Below are 22,984 nucleotides of genomic sequence, written 5' to 3' on the forward strand. Positions count from 1 at the left end.
GACACCCTTGTCCTTGGAGACAGGATTATCCGCTGATGCATCTGAAGATGCGATCCGGACCATTCGTCCAGCAGATCCCACTGAAAAATTCTTGCGTGAAATCTGCCGAATGGAATCGCTTCGTAAGAAGCCACCATTTTTCCCAGGACTCTTGTGCATTGATGCACTGACACTTGGCCTGGTTCTAGGAGGTTCCTAACTAGCTCGGATAACTCCCTGGCTTTCTCCTCCGGGAGAAACACCTTTTTCTGGACTGTGTCCAGAATCATCCCTAGGAACAGCAGACGTGTCGTCGGAATCAGCTGCGATTTTGGAATATTTAGAATCCATCCGTGCTGTCGTAGAACTACTTGAGATAGTGCTACTCCGACCTCCAACTGTTCTCTGGACCTTGCCCTTATCAGGAGATCGTCCAAGTAAGGGATAATTAAGACGCCTTTTCTTTGAAGAAGAATCATCATTTCGGCCATTACCTTGGTAAAGACCCGGGGTGCCGTGGACAATCCAAACGGCAGCGTCTGAAACTGATAGTGACAGTTCTGTACCACGAACCTGAGGTACCCTTGGTGAGAAGGGCAATTTGGGACATGGAGGTAAGCATCCTTGATGTCCAGGGACACCATATAGTCCCCTTCTTCCTGGTTCGCTATCACTGCTCTGAGTGACTCCATCTTGATTTGAACCTTTGTATGTAAGTGTTCAAAGATTTCAGATTTAGAATAGATCTCACCGAGCCGTCTGGCTTCAGTACCACAAATAGTGTGGAATAATACCCCTTTCCTTGTTGTAGGAGGGGTACTTTGATTATCACCTGCTGGGAATACAGCTTGTGAATTGTTTCCAATACTGCCTCCCTGTCGGAGGGAGACGTTGGTAAAGCAGACTTCAGGAACCTGCGAGGGGGAGACGTCTCGAATTTCCAATCTGTACCCCTGGGATACTACTTGTAGGGTCCAGGGGTCCACTTGCGAGTGAGCCCACTGCGCGCTGAAACTCTTGAGACGACCCCCCACCGCACCTGAGTCCGCTTGTACGGCCCCAGCGTCATGCTGAGGACTTGGCAGAAGCGGTGGAGGGCTTCTGTTCCTGGGAAGGGGCTGCCTGCTGCAGTCTTCTTCCCTTTCCTCTACCCCTGGGCAGATATGACTGGCCTTTTGCCCGCTTGCCCTTATGGGGACGAAAGGACTGAGGCTGAAAGACGGTGTCTTTTTCTGCTGAGATGTGACTTGGGGTAAAAAAGGTGGATTTTCCAGCTGTTGCCGTGGCCACCAGGTCCGATGGACCGACCCCAAATAACTCCTCCCCTTTATACGGCAATACTTCCATGTGCCGTTTGGAATCTGCATCACCTGACCACTGTCGTGTCCATAAACATCTTCTGGCAGACATGGACATCGCACTTACTCTTGATGCCAGAGTGCAAATATCCCTCTGTGCATCTCTCATATATAGTAATGCATCCTTTAAATGCTCTATAGTCAATAAAATACTGTCCCTGTCAAGGGTATCAATATTTTCAGTCAGGGAATCCGACCAAGCCACCCCAGCGCTGCACATCCAGGCTGAGGCGATCGCTGGTCGCAGTATAACACCAGTATGTGTGTATATACTTTTTTGGATATTTTCCAGCCTCCTATTAGCTGGCTCCTTGAGGGCGGCCGTATCTGGAGACGGTAACGCCACTTGTTTTGATAAGCGTGTGAGCGCCTTATCCACTCTAGGGGGTGTTTCCCAACGCGCCCTAACTTCTGGCGGAAAAGGGTATAACGCCAATAATTTTCTATCGGGGGAAACCCACGCATCATCACACACTTCATTTAATTTATCTGATTCAGGAAAAACTACAGGTAGTTTTTTCACACCCCACATAATACATATTTCTGATACTACAAGTACCACAAAAAAGGGTAACACCTCCTTCATTGCCCTTAACATGTAACGTGTGGCCCTAATGGAAAATACGTTTGTTTCTTCACCGTCGACACTGGAGTCAGTGTCCGTGTCCGTGTCTGTGTCGACCGACTGAGGTAATGGGCGTTTTAAAGCCCCTGACGGTGTTTGAGACGCCTGGACAGGTACTAATTGGTTTGCCGGCCGTCTCATGTCGTCAACCGACCTTGCAGCGTGTTGACATTATCACGTAATTCCCTAAATAAGCCATCCATTCCGGTGTCGACTCCCTAGAGAGTGACATCACCATTACAGGCAATTGCTCCGCCTCCTCACCAACATCGTCCTCATACATGTCGACACACACGTACCGACACACAGCACACACACAGGGAATGCTCTGATAGAGGACAGGACCCCACTAGCCCTTTGGGGAGACAGAGGGAGAGTTTGCCAGCACACACCAAAACGCTATAATTTTACAGGGACAACCTTATATAAGTGTTTTCCCTTATAGCATCTTAATATGTAATAATATCGCCACAAAAATGCCCCCCCTCTCTGTTTTAACCCTGTTTCTGTAGTGCAGTGCAGGGGAGAGCCTGGGAGCCTTCCCTCCAGCAGTTCTGTGAGGGAAAATGGCGCTGTGTGCTGAGGAGAATAGGCCCCACCCCCTTTTCGGCGGGCTTCTTCTCCCGTTTTTCTGACAACCTGGCAGGGGTTAAATACATCCATATAGCCCCAGAGGCTATATGTGATGTATATTTAGCCAGCATAGGTACTTTCATTGCTGCCCAGGGCGCCCCCCCCAGCGCCCTGCACCCTCAGTGACCGTTGGTGTGAAGTGTGCTGAGAGCAATGGCGCACAGCTGCAGTGCTGTGCGCTACCTTAAGAAGACTGGGAAGTCTTCAGCCGCCGATTTCTGGACCTCTTCTCTCTTCAGCATCTGCAAGGGGGTCGGCGGCGCGGCTCCGGTGACCCATCCAGGCTGTACCTGTGATCGTCCCTCTGGAGCTAGTGTCCAGTAGCCTAAGAAGCCAATCCATCCTGCACGCAGGTGAGTTCACTTCTTCTCCCCTAAGTCCCTCGTTGCAGTGAGCCTGTTGCCAGCAGGACTCACTGAAAATAAAAAACCTAATAAAACTTTTACTCTAAGCAGCTCTTTAGGAGAGCCACCTAGATTGCACCCTTCTCGGCCGGGCACAAAAACCTAACTGAGGCTTGGAGGAGGGTCATAGGGGGAGGAGCCAGTGCACACCACCTGATCCTAAAGCTTTTACTTTTGTGCCCTGTCTCCTGCGGAGCCGCTATTCCCCATGGTCCTTACGGAGTCCCCAGCATCCACTTAGGACGTCAGAGAAAGGCTATTACTATCATGAAAGCTATTATGCTTTTTGCAGAATATCACCGCAAAAATTACATGTCACATCATTAGCCAAATGACACTTATTAAGTGCCCTAGATTTCACTTGGGGGGAGAAACACGGTGGTTTCTAATTATTTCTAGTACAAAATAGGGATTTTTCCCTTTTTCCCTGCAAACAAAAATCTGAGTCAATTGCTATAGAGAGTTATACAGTTGTCTAAAGCCAGGTACACACTAGACCATATATCACTCAATATATCATTCCAATGCAGATTGGAACAATCTATTGGCCATATCTTCAGGTGTGTATGCCCAATCTGCGTGTCCCCGCTGTCGATAGTCATATCTTCTGGTCGGACCTGCTGCAGGGTCAATCAGAAGACATTGATAGTGATGCAGCATGGCATCCCCCGCCACCTTGCATCGGCAAGTGTGTATGCACTTGCTGATGCAGAGTTCCATTAGCAGATGCACATTGCTCCAATGTGTACCCGGCTTAATTAAATAGTAACAAAAAAAAAAAAAAATGTATTCAGCCACATTAACCTGCGGAAATGGGTTAACCCAGCTAACTGAATTCCGTCCTAAGGGGATGTTTCTTAGTTGTGAGCAAAGCAAAACCAAATTGTAATGCAATGGGAGCATATATATTTTTTGGCTTTTCCATGAAAGGGTAAATACTGGCTGCTTTTGCATGTAGCCCACAAATGCTGGACTGCTTAAATGACCCAACCTGTAGTGGAGCAAGATTTTGATATGGTGAAAAAAAGCAACTTGCTCTTGTTTGCTATGCTCCCAACTCCCCGAAGTGGCTGAAGCAGCAGAGATCTCGATATAGCAGGAGAATATAATACAGTGCAAGAATTGAAGCGTGGCGAGCGAAGCGTGGCAAGCGAAGTGTGCCCGTGAGGGTACTTTTCGGCCGTAGCTCCTCCCCCTGGTGTCACCTCCCCTAGTGACGTCAGAAGGTCCCTTTTCCCACTCCGATTTAGAACCAACCGTAAAAGATTGTCACTTTTAAAAAAACTCTCACAAAATCTCTCACTTCCTGATTCTCACACCCCATTACATTCCCCCCTAGGTGTTAAAGAAAAAAAACCTGCATATTTCCACCCACATGAGTAGTATCCATCTCTGCACTGACAACATATCTATCAATCATAATAAATAGTGTGCATTTTTCCCTACCATCCATCTGACGCTAGATACTCTTCCTAACAGGTGCATGAGCAACACTTCATTGAATATGAAACACAGAATTTGACGGCAGATAAGAACCACATAGCCCATTTAATCTACCCTTTAGACTTAGGGCAGAGTTTCCCAAACGCGGAAGTCAAGTAACGGTCCAGGTTTTAAGTAGCTCGTACTGGAAGCGGGTCACAGCTGCGTTGTGACAGCTTCCGGCGGTTGCCTAGCAACAGGCGCCGCACAAAAGTATGGTCCCAGCTGTTCCTAAGTAGCCGGGATGTTTCCTGTCTGATACGTGCAGCCGCACTGAATTATTATTAGGAGGCTGAGCTAGATGGGACTTGCTGGTTGGTCCCTGCTCCTGTTATTAGTCAGCCAGCCCTGCCCCTTAATGCTGGTGATAGCTTTATGCTACAAGTCTGTTGCTGTGAAGTTTGCTGCCTGACCCTGCTGTGTTCTGAAACCCTTGTCGGCTGCTTGGATGGAAGCTCCAGAACAACTCTTTAGTGTTAACCCTGCCTGTGCCTAGTCTCTGTACTTCAGCTCCATATTGGGAACCTTGGTTATTCCTGTTTCTCCTACGTCCTAGAGGATGCTGGGGACACTTCAAGAACCATGGGGTATAGACGGGATCCGCAGGAGACATGGGCACTTTAAGACTTTAAAAGGGGTGTGAACTGGCTCCTCCCTCTATGCCCCTCCTCCAGACTCCAGGTAGATTCTGTGTCCAGTGAGACTGGATGCACTCTGAGGAGCTCTCCTGAGTTTCTCTGAAAAAGACTTGTTAGGTTTATTATTTTCAGGGAGAACTGCTGGCAACAGTCTCCCTGCTTCGTGGGACTTATGGGAGAGAAGTCAGACCTACAGTACTTCTGTGAGTTTCAAGGCTCTGCTTCTTTGGCTACAGGACGCCATTAGCTCCTGAGGGTCTGAACGCTAGGTACGCCTTAGATGCTCGTTCCCATAGCCCGCCGTCACCCCCCTTACAGAGCCTGAAGTCAGAGGACGGGTGAGTTGAAGAAGATCTGAAGACTTCAAGTTACGGCTTTGAGGTACCGCACAGCAGCCGCGCTGCGCGCCATGCTCCCACACACAGACGGCACTACAGGGTGCAGGGCGCGGCGGGGGGGGCGCCCTGGGCAGCATAAAAATCCTCAATATGGGCTGGCAATGTGGTTTTTCAGTGCCTAGGCACTAAATCCGAACCCCCGCCAGTATAAATATTTTAAAAAATAGCGGGGCTGAAGCGCGCCATTAAGGGGGCGGGGCTTAGCCGTCACAGCTCACATCAGCGCCATTTTCTCTTCACAGAGCTGCAGATACGCTGGTCCTTCCTCTACACTGCTGTACAAGTAACAGGGTGCAAAACAGGGGGGCACAGTGATTTTGGTGCTGTATATATAATTATAAAAGCGCTAACGGGTCTGAGGCTTTATATAAGGGATTTCAGAACCGGGATAAGCGCTGGGTTGTGGGCTGGCAAACTCCCTCTGTGTTTCAGGCTTTACTGTGGGTCTGTCCCCTATATGCCCAGTGTGTTTGTGGGTGTCGGTACACGTGTGTCGGCATGTCTGAGGCTGAGTGCTCTTCCCAGGGGAGACTGGATTAGGGAAAGAAACGGCTGCGGGAGTGACCCTGTCGGCACCGCCGACTCCTGATTGGGTAAATGTTTTGAGTACTTTGAATGCAAATGTGGCTTTGTTAAATAAGAGATTAGATAAACCTGAGTCTCAGAGCCAGGCATGGAAAAAATCTGTGGAGGATGTGTTGTCACAAGTTAAGACCCCCTCGGGGTCACAAAAGCGTTCACTGACCCAGTTAGCAGATACGGATACCGACACGGACTGACTCCAGTGTCGACTATAGTGATGCCAGATTAAATCCAAAACTGGCTAAAAACATTCAGTACATGATTGTGGCGATAAAAGACGAGTTACATATCATGGAGAACCCTGCTGTTCCTGATACAAGGGTCTGTATGTTTAAAGGAAAGTAACCTGAGGTAACGTTTCCTCCCTCTCATGAACTGAACGCTCTTTTTGAAAAGGTTTGGGAAAATCCTGACAAGAAGTTTCAGATTCCCAAGAGAATTCCGGTGGCATATCCGTTTCCCTCTGGGGATAGGGAAAAGTGGGAGTCACCCCCCACTGTGGACAAAGCCCTATCACGGCTGTCCAAAAAGGTAGCGCTTCCGTCCCCTGACACGGCAGCTCTAAAGGAACCTGCGGATCGTAAGCAGGAAAATACATTGAAATCCATTTATGTCACTACAGGTACGCTGCATCGGCCTGGGTGAGTAGCGCTATTCAAAAATGGGCAGATACCTTGTCATCTGAGATAGATACCCTGGATACGGATAGCATTCCTTTGACGCTGGGTTATATCAGGGATGCGGCAGCCTACCTAAAGGAAGCTGCGATTCATCAATGGAATGCTGATGCTGACTAAGAAGGCGATGGAGTCTCTGCCGTATAAAGGTGGTGTCTTGTTTGGTGACGGCCTCGCTGACCTAGTATCTACGGCTACCGCGGGTAAGTCATCCTTTTTACCTTATGTTCCTGCACAACAAAAGAAAACGCACCACTATCAGATGCAGTCTTTTCGGCCCAATAAATACAAAAAAGGATGAGGGTCTTCCTTCCTTGCTTCTAGAGGAAGAGGAAAGGGAAAGAGGTCACCGGCTGTGGCAGGTTCCCAAGAGCAGAAGTCCTCTCTGGCTTCTGCCAAATCCATCGCATGACGCTGGGGCCACATCTCAAACTCTTCAGTCAGTTCTGGGCTCGTTCGGCCCTAGACCCATGGGTTTTGGAAATAGTGTCCCAGGGGTACAAACTGGAGTTTCAAGACGTTCCTCCTCACCGATTTTTCAAATCGGCCTTACCAGCTTCTCCTCCGGACAGGGAGGTGGTATGCGAAGCAATACGGAAATTGTGTCAAAATCAAGTCATTGTTAGGGTTCCTTTGTCACAACAGGGAGAAGGCTTCTATTCGAGCCTGTTCGTGGTCCCGAAGCCAGACGGCTGTCAGACCGATCCTGAACCTCAAATCCCTCAATTTCTACCTACGGAAATTCAAATTAAAGATGGAATCTCTCCGTGCAGTGATATCCAGTCTGGAGGAGGGGGATTTTATGGTGTCGGTAGACATAAAGGATGCCTACTTGCATGTTCCCATTTTTCCTCCACACCAGGCTTACCTGAGGTTTGCAGTGCAGGATTGCCATTATCAGTTTCAGACGTTGCCGTTTGGTCTGTCCACGGCTCTGAGAATTTTTACCAAAGTAATGGCGGAAATGATGATTCTCCAGCGCAAGTAAGGAGTCACAATTATCCCGTACTTGGACGATCTCCTGATAAAAGCGAGGTCCAAGGAACAATTACTGCAGAACATTACGCTCCCCCTGACAATTCTGCAACAACATGGTTGGCTCCTAAACTTACCAAAATCGCAGTTGATTCCAACGACACGTCTGTTGTTCTTGGGTATGATTCTGGTCATGGAATTACAGAGAGTTTTTCTTCCAGTGGAAAAGGCTCTAGAAATTCAGAACCTGGTCAAACAGATTCTGAAACCAGCAAGAGTGTCGATTCATCAATGCACTCTGTTGCTGAGGAAGATGGTGGCGGCCTACGAGGCCATTCAGTTTGGCAGATTCCATGCCAGAGTGTTTCAGTGGGACCTGTTGGACAAGTGGTCCGGGTCCCATCTGCACATGCACCGACAGATAATCCAGTCTTCCAAGACCAGAATCTCACTCCTGCGGTTGGTGGCTGCACAGCTCTCACCTCCTAGAGGGACGCAGGTTTGGGATCCAAGACTGGATCCTGGTGACCACGGATGCTAGTCTCCGAGGCTGGGGTGCAGTCACACAGGGGGAACATTTCCAGGGAAAATGGTCAAGCCAGGAAACTTGTCTACACAAACATTCTGGAATTAAGAGCCATTTACAACGGCCTTCTATAAGCGGAACATCTTCTTCGCGATCTGCCCGTCCTGATTCAGTAGGACAACATAACAGCAGTGGCATACATAAACCGCCAGGGCAGAACGAAGAGCAGAGCAGCAATGGCAGAGGCCACAAAAGTTTTCCGATGGGCGGAAAGGCATGTAAGCGCTCTGTCAGCAGTCATCATTCCAGGTGTGGACAACTGGGAAGCAGACTTCCTCAGCAGACACAATCTCCATCCAGGAGAGTGGGGTCTTCACCCAGAGGTCTTTGCAGAAGTGACAAGTCGTTGGGGAATTCCTCAAATAGACATGATGGCGTCTCGCCTCAACAAGAAATTTCCGAGATATTGTTCCAGGTCGAGGGACCCTCAAGCAATAGCGGTGGATGCCCTAGTGACACCGTGGGTGTTTCAGTCGGTATATGTGTTCCCTCCGATTCCACTCATTCCAAAAGTGATTAAGATCATAAGAACAACAGGGGTTCATGCAATCCTCATTGTTCCAGACTGGCCAAGGAGGGCCTGGTATCCAGATCTTCAGGAATTGCTTGTAGGAGATCCCTGGCCTCTTCCTCTACGAGAGGATCTGTTACAGCAGGGGCCGTGCGTGTACCAAGTCTTACCGCGGCTTCGTTTAACGGCTTGGAGGTTGAATGCCGGATCCTAGCCCGAAAGGGTATTCCCAGTGAAGTCATTCCCACATTGCTTCAGGCTAGAAAAGAAGTAACGGCGAAACATTATCACCGTATTTGGAGAAAATGTGTGTCTTGGTGTGAACCCAAGAAGGCTCCTACGGAAGAATTTCAGCTGGGCCGTTTTCTCCATTTTCTGCAAGCAGGTGTGGATGCGGGCTTAAAATTAGGCTCAATTAAAGTACAAATTTCGGCCTTGTCAATTTTCTTTCAAAAAGAATTGGCCTCCTTCCGGAAGTTCAGACTTTCGTGAAAGGCGTGCTGCACAAACAACGTCATTTTTTTAGAGAAAGACAGGGAGACCAATCATCAAAGATCCCCAACTCAAACATTTCCACTAGCCCCAAGGGGGGAACACGATGCATTACAATGGAACAAAAAAAGAGACAGAGAGGTAGAAAGAGGGGAGTCAGAGGTGGAAGACATACCAAGAAACCCAAGCAAAAATTCCCGATGGAATTAAAACCAAAAGGTATATTTAATCTGTCCTCTAAATCCCTTTCCTCTGATGAAATTTCATTATTGAATAAAGGATTAAGCTTCGCACCGGTTATGAAGCCAAATATGTTTGACCTTTTTGTGGATCTCAATAAGTTTGTGAGAACTCTCAGCAGAAAAAGTTTTTTTGCCATGAAGGATCTTCAGAGGAAAGGGATCGAGGGTACCCCTATTATTCTAGATAGGAACGATCAGGTCCCTCTGGATATCCTAGAATCCCTATTGTCAGAGAGTGAGGAACCAAAAATAGAGAAATTATATGATACCAGTACAGCACAGAGTAAGGTATTTAAAAATCCATCTAACTTCTATCCCCTTCAGTATCAGGGGCCGTTTGTGGAGAGTTTTTACATATCCACATTAGAGGAATTCAAAACCATGTGCCATTACCCAGGTTCCTTTAAGAAAAAGGATAATCTGTCTAGGAAAGAAAGACAGGCACTTAATGATATCTCTGTCCCCCATGAGTATCTTATCAAACAAGCGGATAAGGGGGGGGGGGGGGGGGGGGGGCTTTACATTCAGAATACTCAGGATTATTTAGATGAAGCTTGGAGACAGCTTGATAATGAGAAGTTTTATAAGAAAATTGCCACCAATCCCACACTAGAATTCCAGAAGGAATTGAAAGATCTTTTAGATTTAGCTCTCGAACAAGATGTCATCTCTAAAGATGAGTGGCAATTCATGTTTAATCGATATCCAGTGATACCGATTTATTACCACTTGCCTAAAGTGCACAAGTGCCTGGAGCACCCTCCCGGACGTCCAATCATTTCGGGGATAAATTCCATGACATCGAATTTGTCAGCCTATGTGGACGCTCAACTACAGGGGCATGTGATATCCTTGCAATCCCATATCAGAGATACCACACACTTTCTACAGAAATTAGAAAGTATAGAATGGAAGAGTACATACAAACTCCTTACATGTGATGTCGAAGCGTTATATACGAACATCCCACATTCCACGGGACTGGCCGCTGTGGATTATTATTTGCAACAAGATTCAGCACGTTCAGATTCTTCACGGGAGTTTGTTTTGGCAGCTATTAAATTTATTCTAACTCACAATTATTTTTTATTTGATACTCAATATTATTTACAGACACTTGGGACCGCTATGGGGACCAGGTTCGCACCGAGCTTCGCTAACCTCTACATGGGGCTCCTGGAGGAGCGCCTCATCTGGGGGGGTGGCTATGGTGCGAACTGGTCCTCTACGGGAGATATATAGATGATTTATTTTTTATTTGGGATGGGGATTTTGAGTCCATCACTAATTTCCTTGAGCACCTTAATATGAACAATTTTGGTTTAAAATTCACGAGCACTTACAGTGATAGTTTTATTAATTATTTGGACATATCGGTCAGTATCGTGGATGGGGGGATATGTACATCAACCTACACTAAAAGTGTGGACTGTAACAAATACTTGAATTACCAAAGCTGTCATCAGAAAAAATGGAAGGAAAACATCCCGAAGGGACAGTTTCTCCGTTTAAAGAGAAACGGTTCTCAAAAGGATGTGTTTGAGAAACAATCAGTCCAAATGTATAATGCCTTCCTGGAGCAAGGATATCCAAATGACATGATTTCTAGAGCACTTAAAGATGTAGAAAAGATAGAAAGAACGGCACTTTTAAAAGGCAAGACACCTAAGATAAGTAGGGATGATGTAGCCCTCCCCCCTTGTCTTTCATCACTCAATACAACTCAGCTGCACAACAAATTAAATCAATAGTTGAGAGGAACATGCAATTATTAACGCATGATAAATTTCTAGCTCCCATACTAAAGGAAAAAGGAAGGTAATATTTAGGAAATCAAGGAACCTGAAGCAAAAATTGGCACCCAGTATGCTACAGAAACAAAATAAGATACTAGGTGATAGACCAGATCAAATTATGACACTTAATTGGTTGCCACCAAAACCGAAAGGGTTCTTTAAATGTGGAAGGAATGGGTGTATTACCTGTACATATGCAGACCATAGGAGTATTGTAATCACTTCACATAAGGATGGTAATTTCTATACATTGGAGGGCTTTATGAATTGTCAGTCATCCTATGTGATTTATGTCCTCACATGTGGATGTGGAATCCAGTATGTAGGTCGAACTATCCGCAGTTTGAATGTTAGGTTTTTGGAACACAGGAGGGGGATAGTTAATAAAATCGAGAAATCATAGTGTATCAAGACATGTATTGAATTGTGAGCAAGGGGGGTTAAAAAATCTAAAAGTGAAGGCAATTGAACAGGTTAAAGTAACTGCTAGGGGGGGGGGGGGGGCAGATATCGGGAATTATGTAAGAAAGAGGCCTTTTGGATCTTCAGGTTAGGTACGATGGTACCCTCTGGTCTAAATGACTCAATAGAGTTAAACAATATTTAGGGGGACTGTGTACACTATATTTTGGGCTCTGGATGGTGGTCGATATTCCATTATGAAGGAATGATTATGATTAGTAAGTCTGGCTTGGGTCCTTATTGGGGATTAAGTGTGAGTCCAATTTCTAGTACACAGAATATTTTTATGTGTACAGGTTATTGAGTTCATGTAGGGTCATCTCCATAAATAAACAAAAAAAAAATTATTTGGGAGAGATTATCTAGATTAATTTAATGTAATATAATATGTTTGAACTATATGAAAAATTCTACTCTGTTATAGGGTATGTTTTTTTTTTTTTCAATTCATTGAGGAATAAATTCACAGTGTTCAGTATAGAATAAAATAGAAGTATAATAGATTATTAGATATATTAAACAAATAATCAAATAAAGAAATAATAGATAATGAATAAATAAAACGCTTTAGAGAATGGATGATGTTTCATGTGTATCAGCTGTTATAAGAAATTGTCCCAACTAATTATTAATGACTAGAAATTATGGTAGTAATGTATTATAAAGTCTATGTTCTTAATAGATGTCAATTTTAAATGTTCCACCTGATGTGCACATACTGATGACTATAGACCTTGAGGATGCAGAGCATTATTTAATGACAGCAGGAGATTTCCAGTAAGGTATATAAGTAAACTGTATTAATAGGTGTTATAATAGTTTTATGTCATCTGTATGGTGGTTTTAATATATTTTAATAATAGCCTATATTTTGGACAGCGCTTTATCTATTTTTTTTTTTGCACATCCAACCTCCCTTTGTGCCCCCGGTGGCACCATGGGATCTTAACGTGGTGTTGCAGTTCCTGAAATCTCATTGGTTTGAACCTTTACGTATGGTACAGTTGAAATTCGTCACTTGGAAAGTGGTCATGCTGTTGGCCTTGGCCTCTGCAAGGCGGGTGTCTGAATTAGCGGCTTTGTCTCACAAGAGCCCCTATTTGATCTTCCATGAAGATAGAGCGGAGTTGAGAACTCGTCAGCAATTTCTGCCGAAAGTGGTGTCATCGTTTCACATGAACCAACCTATTGTGGTGCCAGTGGCTACTGACGCCTTAGCGGAATCGAAGTCTCTAGATGTGGTCAGAGCTTTGAAAATTTATGTAGCCAGAACGGCTCAGATTAGGAAAACGGAGGCTCTGTTTGTCCTGTATGATCCCAACAAGATTGGGGCCCCTGCTTCCAAGCAGACTATTGCACGCTGGATCTGTAATACGATTCAGCAAGCTCATTCTATGGCTGGATTGCCGTTACCGAAATCGGTGAAGGCCCATTCTACCAGAAAGGTGGCCTCATCCTGGGCGGCTGCCAGGGGGGTCTCGGCATTACAACTTTGCCGAGCAGCTACTTGGTCGGGTTCAAACACTTTTGCAAAGTTTAACAAGTTTGATACCCTGGCTAAGGAGGACCTCTTGTTTGGTCAATCGGTGCTGCAGAGTCATTCGCACTCTCCCGCCCGTTCTTGAGCTTTGGTATAAACCCCATGGTTCTTGAAGTGTCCCCAGCGTAGGACGTAGGAGAAAATAGGATTTTAATACCTACCGGTAAATCCTTTTCTCTTAGTCCGTAGAGGATGCTGGGCGCCCGTCCCAGTGCGTACTGTATCTGCAGTTATTGGTTATGGTTACACACGTGTTGTGTTGTGTTGCGTTGCGTTTATAGTCGGCCTGTTGCGGTCGTTATTCATGCCGTTGCATGCGTTGGGTTAAATGCCATGTTGTACGGCATGCTTGAGGTGTGAGCTGGTATGTATCTCACCTTAGTTTAAATCAAAATAAATCCTTTTTCCTCTAAATATCCGTCTCCCTGGGCACAGTTCCTATTACTGGAGTCTGGAGGAGGGGCATAGAGGGAGGAGCCAGTTCACACCCCTTTTAAAGTCTTAAAGTGCCCATGTCTCCTGCGGATCCCGACTATACCCCATGGTTCTTGAAGTGTCCCCAGCATCCTCTACGGACTAAGAGAAAAGGATTTACCGGTAGGTATTAAAATCCTATTACCTCCAGTCCCCGTCACCTGGACACGGTAACCACAATGTCCATTGCAAACCCTGTTTTCTCCAGTGGCTTCTGTATCTTATCCAAGAGGGTGACCCCTGTCTCGTTCCTGCACCTTAGTCCCATCTCCATCCGCTCCTTCTATAACCTAGTGATCACCTGACAATAATATAAGCCCCTACTGTTCCAAATGTGCGGAGTCACTGATATCTTTAAAACCTCCACTGTTAGGGTGCCTTGAGGACAGAGTTTGGGAACCATTGGCTTAGGGTGTTAGGGTTAGTTTAGGGGTTAGGGTATTAGGATTACACAGAAACATAGAATTTGATGGCATATAAGAACCATGATATTGCTGTACTCAATCTACTTTAGATAGTAACCCCTTCCCTCCCCCATGCTGCCTCTCGTCAGAAGGCTAGAGTGCCAGATAAGCCCATGTGCATTAGTTTGCTTTGTGAACATGTGAATTTATGACACACAAACTGGTGTAAACTCAATATTGGGTTCTAAATGTTAAATGGCGATTTGCAAAACCTATTAAATGCGTTTGATGCTGATAGCTGAAAAAAAGTACTTGCTGTAAATGGAATTCCCGTTAGTATTTAAGTTTCATTACTTTCTTACAGACATCAAATATGTAATGAAAATCACAGAAATAATTACACTATGTAACAAATTTTTTGACCTTGGGTAGTAAGTGATGTTTCTTAATTGCTTATGTCTCAAAAGTATGTAAAATGCTATTTATTCCCCTCAAACTTTGCTTTTGTGACCAGGACATTTTATACTTAGAACTGTACCTATTCCAGATGTGGAATGCTATAAATGAGGGGCTCTGCTGTGTGGCATGCTATGAATTGGGGCAGTACTGTGTGGCATGGTGGCCAGATCATTTTATATAGTTAATAATACATATGCTTACTGGTCTAGTGCCATTGTAGAACCACCATATCTCTTAATATTACTGCTGACACTACCATGCACAATTATGATTGTACAGTCTAAGTATATATTTTTTTTCTTACTGTGCCCAACATAAGACACCAAAAAAGAAAAAAAATAGGATTTTAATTACCTACCGGTAAATCCTTTTCTCGTAGTCCGTAGAGGATGCTGGGGTCCACATTAGTACCATGGGTATAGACGGGTCCACTAGGAGCCACGGGCACATTAAGAGTTTGAGAGTGTGGGCTGGCTCCTCCCTCTATGCCCCTCCTACCAGACTCAGTATAGGAACTGTGCCCGAGGCGACGGACAACTTTGAGAGAAGGATTTTACATAGATAGTGGCGAGATTCTCACCAGCTCACACATACAAGGCAAACCAAGCTAACCAGTTTGAATACTCAGCAACGGCTGAACAAGATTACTTAACCAAGTAACAAAACAGTACTTAACCAAGAACTAAGCAGTACTGAACTAAGTAACCACTGCAGGATCACGAAGCGCTGGGTGGGCGCAAAGCATACTCTACGGACTACGTAATTAAAATCCTATTTTCTCTCACGTCCTAGAGGATGCTGGGGTCCACATTAGTACCATGGGGATGTACCAAAGCTCCCAAAATGGAAGGGAGAGCGCGGAGGCTCCTACAGAACTGATTGGCCTCTGAGGACCTGAAGTTTTGGTCATAGTATCAAACTTGTAGAACTTAGCAGACGTGTTCGACCCAGACCAAGTAGCCGCTCGGCAAAGCTGTAAAGCCAAGACACCCTGGGCAGCCACCCAGGGAGAACCCACCTTACGAGTAGAGTGGGCCTTAACAGATGTAGGACACGGCAATCCTGCCGTAGAATACGCATGCTGGATAGTGAACCTGATCCAGCTAGAGATAGCCTGCTTAGAAGCAGGACACCCAAGTTTCTTGGGATCATACAGGACAAACAAAAAGTCAGATTTTCTGTGACGAGCAGACCTCTTCACCTAAAGTTTCAGAGTCCTTACAAGGTCTATAATGAAATTGAGGCGTCAGTAGCAACTGACACCACGATAGGTTGGTTGATATGAAATGCCGACACAACCTTAGGAAGGAACTGCTGATGTGTCCGGAGCTCCATTCTATCTTCATGGAAGATCGAGTAGGGGCTCTTACAAGACAAAGCCCCCAACTCCAACACACGTCTAGCAGTAGCTAAAGCCAACAACGTGACAGCCTTCCACGTGAGAAACTTGACCTTAACCCCCGGTAGAGGTTCGAACCAATCCGATTGGAGGAACTGAAACACCACGTTAAGATCCCAGGGCGCCGTAGGTGGCACAAAGGGAGGCTGAATGTGCAGAACCCCTTTCAAAAAAGTCTGAACCTCAGGAAGGGAAGCCAACTGTTTCTGGAAGAAAATGGATAGGGCCGAAATCTGGACCTTTACGGATCCCAACCGCAGGCCTATATCCACACCTGCTTGCAGGAAGAGGAGAAAAAGTCACAGTTGAAACTCCACCGTAGGAAACTTCTTGGACTCACACCAAGTTACATACTTTTTCCAAATGCAATGCTAATGTTTAGACGTTACTCCTTTACTAGCCTGTATCAGGGTAGGAATAACCTTGTTCGGAATGCCCTTCCGAGCTAAGATCTGGCGTTCAACCTCCATGCCATCAAACGTAGCCGCGGTAAGTCTTGATAAGCTAACGACCCCTGCTGCAGTAGGTCCTCCCGAAGAGGAAAAGGCCTCGACTGTTCCAACAGTAGATCCAGAAGATCCGCGTACCAAGCCCTTCTTGGCAAGTCCGGAGCAATGAGGATTGCATGAACTCTTGTTCTCCTTATGAGCTTTAGAATTCTTGGAATTAGTGGAAGTGGAAGAAACACATACACTGACTGGAGCACACAAGGAGTTACCAGTGCATCCACCGCCACTCCTTGCTGGTCCCTTAACCTGGAGCAATACCTCTGAAGCTTTTTATTGAGGCGGGAGGCCATCATGTCTATTTGAGGAATCCCCCAAAGATTTGTCACCTCCGTGAACTCCTCTGGATGGAGTCCCCACTCTCCTGGATGGAGATCGTGTCTGCTTCCCAGTTGTTCACTCCTGAAATGAAGATTGCTGACAGCGCCACCGCATGCTTTTTCGGCCAGATTATTCTTGTTACTTGACATAGCAGCTCTGCTCTTCGTTCCGCCTTGTCGGTTTATGTAAGCCACCGTTGTTACTTTGTCCGACTGCACTTGAATGGATCGATCTCGCAAAAGATGGGCCGCTTGGAGAAGACAGTTGTAGACGGCTCTTAGTCCCAGAATGTTTATTGGAAGGCTGGATTCCAGGCTTGACCACCTTCCTTGGAGGGTTTCCCCCTGAGTGACTGCGCCCCAGCCCCGGAGACTTGCATCCATGGTTAGAAGGATCCAGTCCTGAATCCCTAACCTGCGGCCCTCGAGAAGGTGAGGCATTTGTAGCCACAAGAGGAGTGAAATCCTTGCTTTCAGCGACAGATGTATCCTCAGGTGCATATGTACATGAGAACCCGACCACTTGTCCAGGAAGTCCAATTGGAAGGATCGAGCATGAAATCTTCCGAACTGTAGAGCCTCATAAGATGCAACCATATTCCCCAGAAGACGAATGCACTGATGAATCGATACCCGTGCTGGCTTCAGGACAGGTATGGAATTATGTTCACTCCCTGTCTGCGGAGAACCATTATCTCTGCCATCACCTTGATGAACACCCTCGGTGCCGTGGAGAGACCGAATGGCAGCGCCTAAAACGGATAGTGACTGTCTAACAGTGCAAATCTGAGATAAGCCTAGTGCGGAGGCCAAATCGGAATGTGGAGATACGCATCCTTGATATCTAAGGATACCAGAAACTCCCCCTCCTACAGACCCGAGATCACCGCTCTCAGTTACTCCATTCTGAATTTGAACTCCCTTAGATAAGGGTTTAACGATTTAAAGTTCAAAACTGGTCTGACCGAGCCATCCGGTTTCAGTACAACAAAAAGGTTTGAATAGTTACCCACGTTGTGCATATAAGATGGAACTGACCTGTGACTTTTCCAATTTCTGGATAGCTTCCAGTAAGACAGTTCTGTCTGTCAGCAAAGCTGGCAAGTCTGATTTGAAGAATCGGTGAGGTGGGGTTTCTCGAAACTCCAGTCTGTACCCCTGGGACACAATATCCTGTACCCAGGGATCCAGGCCGGATGACACCCAGACGTGGCTGAAACGTCAGAGCCTCGCCCCCACCAGCCCGTTCTCCAGGCTGCGTGGTCCACCGTCATGCTGAGGATTTTGAGGTACCAGAAGCAGGCTTCTGGTCCTGGGAGCCTGCAGGTGCAAGCTTTTTGGATTTTGCCCGCCCACCTCTAAAGAAGGTGGTAGGAGGCTTGGACTTTCTTGCCTTAGCGGTGCGAAAGGACTGCGACACAGCTGAAGAAAATGGTTTCTTCGTACAAGGTATTGCAGAGGGAAGGAAAGGTGACTTACCCGCGGTTGACGTGGAAATCCACGCATCCAACGCTTCCCCAGATAGAGCCTGACCTGTGTAGGGTAGGTCCTCCACACTTCTCCTGGATTCCGCGTCTGCAGACCATTGGCGTAGCCAGAGTCCCCTGCGAGCTGAGACAGACATGAAAGATATCCTTGCAGTCAGCGTACCCAGGTCCTTCATGGATTCCACTATGAATCCCGCAGAATCCTGTATGTTACATAAATATATTTCAATGTCACTTCTATCCATTGAATCTAAATCCTCTAGTAACGTGCCTGACCACTTTACTATAGCTTTAGAAATCCATGCGCAGGCAATAGTAGGCCTCAGCGCCACCCCTGAAGCAGTGTATATGGATTTGAGCGTAGTGTCAATCTTACGATCCGCCGGTTCTTTTAACGTGGTAGATCCAGTTACAGGTAAAACCACCTTTTTCGACAGTCTGGAAACAGACGCATCAACTATGGGTGGGTTTACCCATTTTTTCCCATCTTCCTCAGGGAAGGGGAAAGCAACCAGAATCCTTTTTGGAATCTGGAATTTTTTCTGTGCGTTTTCCAAGGATTTTTCAAATAAAGCAAAATGTGAAGTAAGCCGCCTCAACCTGCTCAGGCTCAGGTGTTGTGTCAGTAATATTTAACACATCTCTAATGGCCTCAATCATGAGCTGCACCCCCTTTGCAAGGGATGCCGCCCCCCTCAGCACATCCCTGTCACCATCTGACGTGTCAGAGTCGGTATCCGTGTCATCTTGCATAATCTGGGCAAGTGCACGTTTCTGTGGGTATATGCTAAGGGATTTTGAAGGAATAGGAACAGAACCTGACCAAACTGCCATAGACTTCTTTAAAACCTGAGTTTCAGTCTCAGTATGAGCTACCCTAGTAGAGATATGAGAGAACATACCCTTAATAGAGGTTAACCACTCAGGCTCATTAATAGGGATCTGAGACAAGACATTACATTCCTGTGCAGATGGAATGGATTCCTCTTGAGAGGAAATGTCCTCTGCTGCATAAGACACAGAGTCCCTAGATGGCTATGTGAGACAACAAACACCCACACACAGGGAAACGTCAGACACAGTTTCCTCCCCCGAGTCTGCCACAGAGAAACACTGAGATTGGAGCCAACCCGCACACAGCGCTTCCCTAGGTAGATATAATACAACTACCTGGCGCTTACCGTGTACCTTAATAGACTACCCAGACTTTACACAGCCTCCCCCCCTTCTACAACCCCCTGGTACCGCACAGGATAGCTGGAGTTGCTTGGAGGGACAGCTCTCCGTCAGCGTCTCCGTATAGGATCTGCAGGCAGGAAAATGGCGCTAATCGCTGCTGGGTCCGCTCTGAGGATTAGCTCCGCCCCCTGAACATGGCGCTGCTTCCCGCTCTTCAGTTCTTTATACTGGCCTGAGGATTGTTGCTGGCAGTGTAACCGAGGTCACTGACAGGCTTGCTGGCCAGTGTAGGTTATAGGGCGCTCCTCACGCGCCGCACTATGTACCGCTGAGCATCCGGAGCGCAGTTAGTACTGCGCTCCCACCCTGTTGCCGCCAACTTCACACCGGCTCCCGGCTTGCCAGGGGGGGCGGTGACTCACTCGCCACCGGAATCTTCTGGCTCTGTAAGGAGGTGGTGGCATGCTGCGGGAGTGAGCGGTCGCCTGGGACGGCTAACGATCACCACCCTCAGGAGCTCAGTGTACTGTCAGCGGAGATAGTGGCTCAAACCCCTCAGGGCGGACACTACTCCCCTTCTTAGTCCCACGAAGCAGGGAGGCTGTTGCTGTGCTGCCCGGGATGCACTGTGTCCCCTATGGAGAGGTGCCCCCATTTGGTCACTCCTATGGAACTGCCCTCGAGCCGGCCCTAATTACAGAACATATAATTTAACATCAACTATATTAACGTATTAATGTATAATGATAGCTGTATACATTAGCTTTCGCGTTGCTTACAAAATTTTGCATTTGAAATTAAAATATGCCCTCCACGTGGTCAGCACCCTGCACCCCAACATATCCTAGAGTGAACACTAACATTACCAGGAGGAAGAAAAATAAATAAATAAAATATATATATATATATATATATATATATATATTTTTTTTTTTTTTTTTTTTTTTTATTCAGAAGAGAAAAAAAAACCTATACACCTCATTTCACAATGTTTTGATGCAGTGTTATGAGTAAAATGAGCATACATAACGAGAGGACAAGCAGTACAGAAACTCTGCAATCTGAAACAGAACCTAACCCAATGCAATCACTCCTCTCATATGTGGTTATCCTAGCACAAAATTACATCATGTTGTCCCACTTTCTATCACTCTGTATTTGGCCAATGCAAACCATTGAAGCACACACCCCTGGATCCTGCTGTATGACAGCAGCTTCCTGTTTCATGAACAATAAGAACTGTAGATCAAAGACCTGTATAACTGGCTGTCTGAAAGGCCTGGTAATCTGACAGATAGTTTACTTAAATGATTTGAATCCGATTTCCAAATGATAGTAACCTATACTCTGTTCTCTGTGGCATTTTCTTAGGCTTTTACTATTAAATCTAAAATTTACAATTACACTCTGTGATGATGCTTCCAATCGGTCAGTGATTTGTGCATTTCTGATATATAAGTAAAAGCCTCAGATAGGTTTCACAGCGTGGAAGAATGAATTATAGCAGAGTGAGAATTATATACAGTACCTCAGTGTGATACTACAATTCAGAGTTTCTCAAACTCTGCAATTACAGTCTAGGTCATAAGAATATCCATGCATGTGTCTAGAATGGTTAAATCAAGTTGACTGAGGTACTAATTAAGTCACCTATGTTGAAGCATGGATATCCTTACAACCTGGACAGTAATGGCGGAGATTGAGAAACTCTGAATTGTAGTATCACACTGAGGTATATTATTCTCACACTGCACTTGTCCATGGCGTTCCATTCAAATTGAAGATAAATATACACACAGGTAGATAAATGTTGATCACACTTTAGTAAATTAAGGTTATAGCACCCTCCCTCTCTCTATAAAACCTATTTATTTTCCCTTTCAATCTAGAAGTGAAGTACTGTAGGGTTACAACTGCTTCCCAGGCCACACCAAAATTAAGTTGTGTAAAGCTGACATATTGCAGTAAGAGGCATAGTGTCATTGTAGATGCTAGAATCAAGTGGGCTAAGGGACCTTTTCCGTAAGGGGGAGGCATAGTGTCATATTTCCAAAAACCTAAATGTCATTTATTAGCAGAAGTGGAACAATAACATACAGGTTACTATAAGTCAGTATAACAGCCAGGATGAGCAGCCAGCAGTGCCCGTGTCCTACCTGCTGTTGGGGGCTGAGGCTGCCCCGTACAGGGGACTGCTCCTCAGTGATCTTCTGCTTCAATTTCTTGAACATCTTGTAATAGGTGGAGGGGACAGAGCAGCAGCAGCAGCGTTACAGGGTGGTAGCGATGGGGGTGACCGTACAGTGACAGTGGTCCCGGCTAGTGGCTATCTGTCCTCCCACCGGTGAGCGATTGCTGAGGAGCTGCAGACCAGGCTACACACTGTCGCCTATATACCGGCACACATAGATTATACATAAATAGTGCTACAGCCGCTGAGACTGCAGCGCTGCTGCTGCGTTATTGAGCCCGCTTCCTGCTTCCAGTTGATCACTGGCACTGCCACTACTGCCGCGGGGCCGGATCTCTCTGCTGCGCATGCGTGGCCAACGTGGAGCTACGGACGCCTGGAAAGGACAAGTTAGTGCCGTGGCTAATTAACTTTCGTTCTGTCAAGGTTCTGCAGCAACAAATGTGCTGCGTAATCATGTCAGGCGGAGGTCTGTCAGTGACCAGGAGCGGCGGCTCTCACTACTCTTACTGCATTACTCAGAGTTATATTTACACAGAGCTTATTGCTCGCTCACATGTCAATGTGATATACATACTGTAGGCAGTCTGCTGTACTCCCTGCATAATGTGTACTATACTGCAGCTGACAGATGATTGTGTCGTTCCGTCTTTGCCCTTTTTCCTTTCATTGTCTGTGCCCATCCCTGTGTGCGCTCCTCTGCCCTTCCCTGTCTGTGTCCCTATACTCCTCCCTTTCCTTGACCTTCTCTGACTTTGCCCCTTTGCCCTTAACCCTTTGCCCTTCCCTGTGTGTGCCCCTGTACTCCTCCCTGTCTGTGCCCTTCCCTGTGTGTGCCCCTATACTCCTCCGTCTGTCCCATTCCGTGTGTGCCTCTGTACTCCCTGTTTAAAAAAAATGTCATAGTGACTTTTTATTATTATTTTTTTATATTGGCTATCATCAAATGAGGGCTTATAAGCAGTCGATTAAAATAATACAATTATGAAGGGGTTGGCCATCTGTTGTGCCCAGGGGCAGATTGGGATCGAACACCAGCCCGGGAAATTTATGGAAGCAGCCCTAATGGGGGCGGAGTCTGAAGGGGAGGGGCCTGTCAAGAGGACTGGGGTCACTCCTCAGAGGTCCTGATTCTGACATAGACACAGGGGGAAATTTACTAAGCTCCCGATTTTGACCGAGATG

The 22,984-nt window shown here is 46.3% G+C and overlaps 1 protein-coding gene across 8 annotated transcripts in view; it reads right to left on the reverse strand.

Moving 5' to 3' along the window:
- GOLGA4 (golgin A4) overlaps window positions 1-22,505 on the reverse strand; it is a 347,782-nt gene extending 325,277 nt beyond the window's left edge. For 5 of the 8 annotated variants that reach the window (XM_063922579.1, XM_063922582.1, XM_063922580.1 and 2 more), the window contains exon 1: window positions 21,765-22,504. In XM_063922579.1, coding sequence (XP_063778649.1) covers window positions 21,765-21,839 — 75 coding nt within the window. In that variant the 5' untranslated portion in view covers window positions 21,840-22,504. Of the gene's footprint in view, window positions 1-21,764 lie in introns of all 8 variants that reach the window. The other 3 variants (XM_063922581.1, XM_063922575.1, XM_063922574.1) reach the window with 1 other exon arrangement.
- Between the last annotated feature and the right edge of the window lie 479 nt (window positions 22,506-22,984).

This window comes from Pseudophryne corroboree, chromosome 5 (assembly GCF_028390025.1).
Source record: "Pseudophryne corroboree isolate aPseCor3 chromosome 5, aPseCor3.hap2, whole genome shotgun sequence".
Classification (NCBI taxonomy): domain Eukaryota; kingdom Metazoa; phylum Chordata; class Amphibia; order Anura; family Myobatrachidae; genus Pseudophryne; species Pseudophryne corroboree.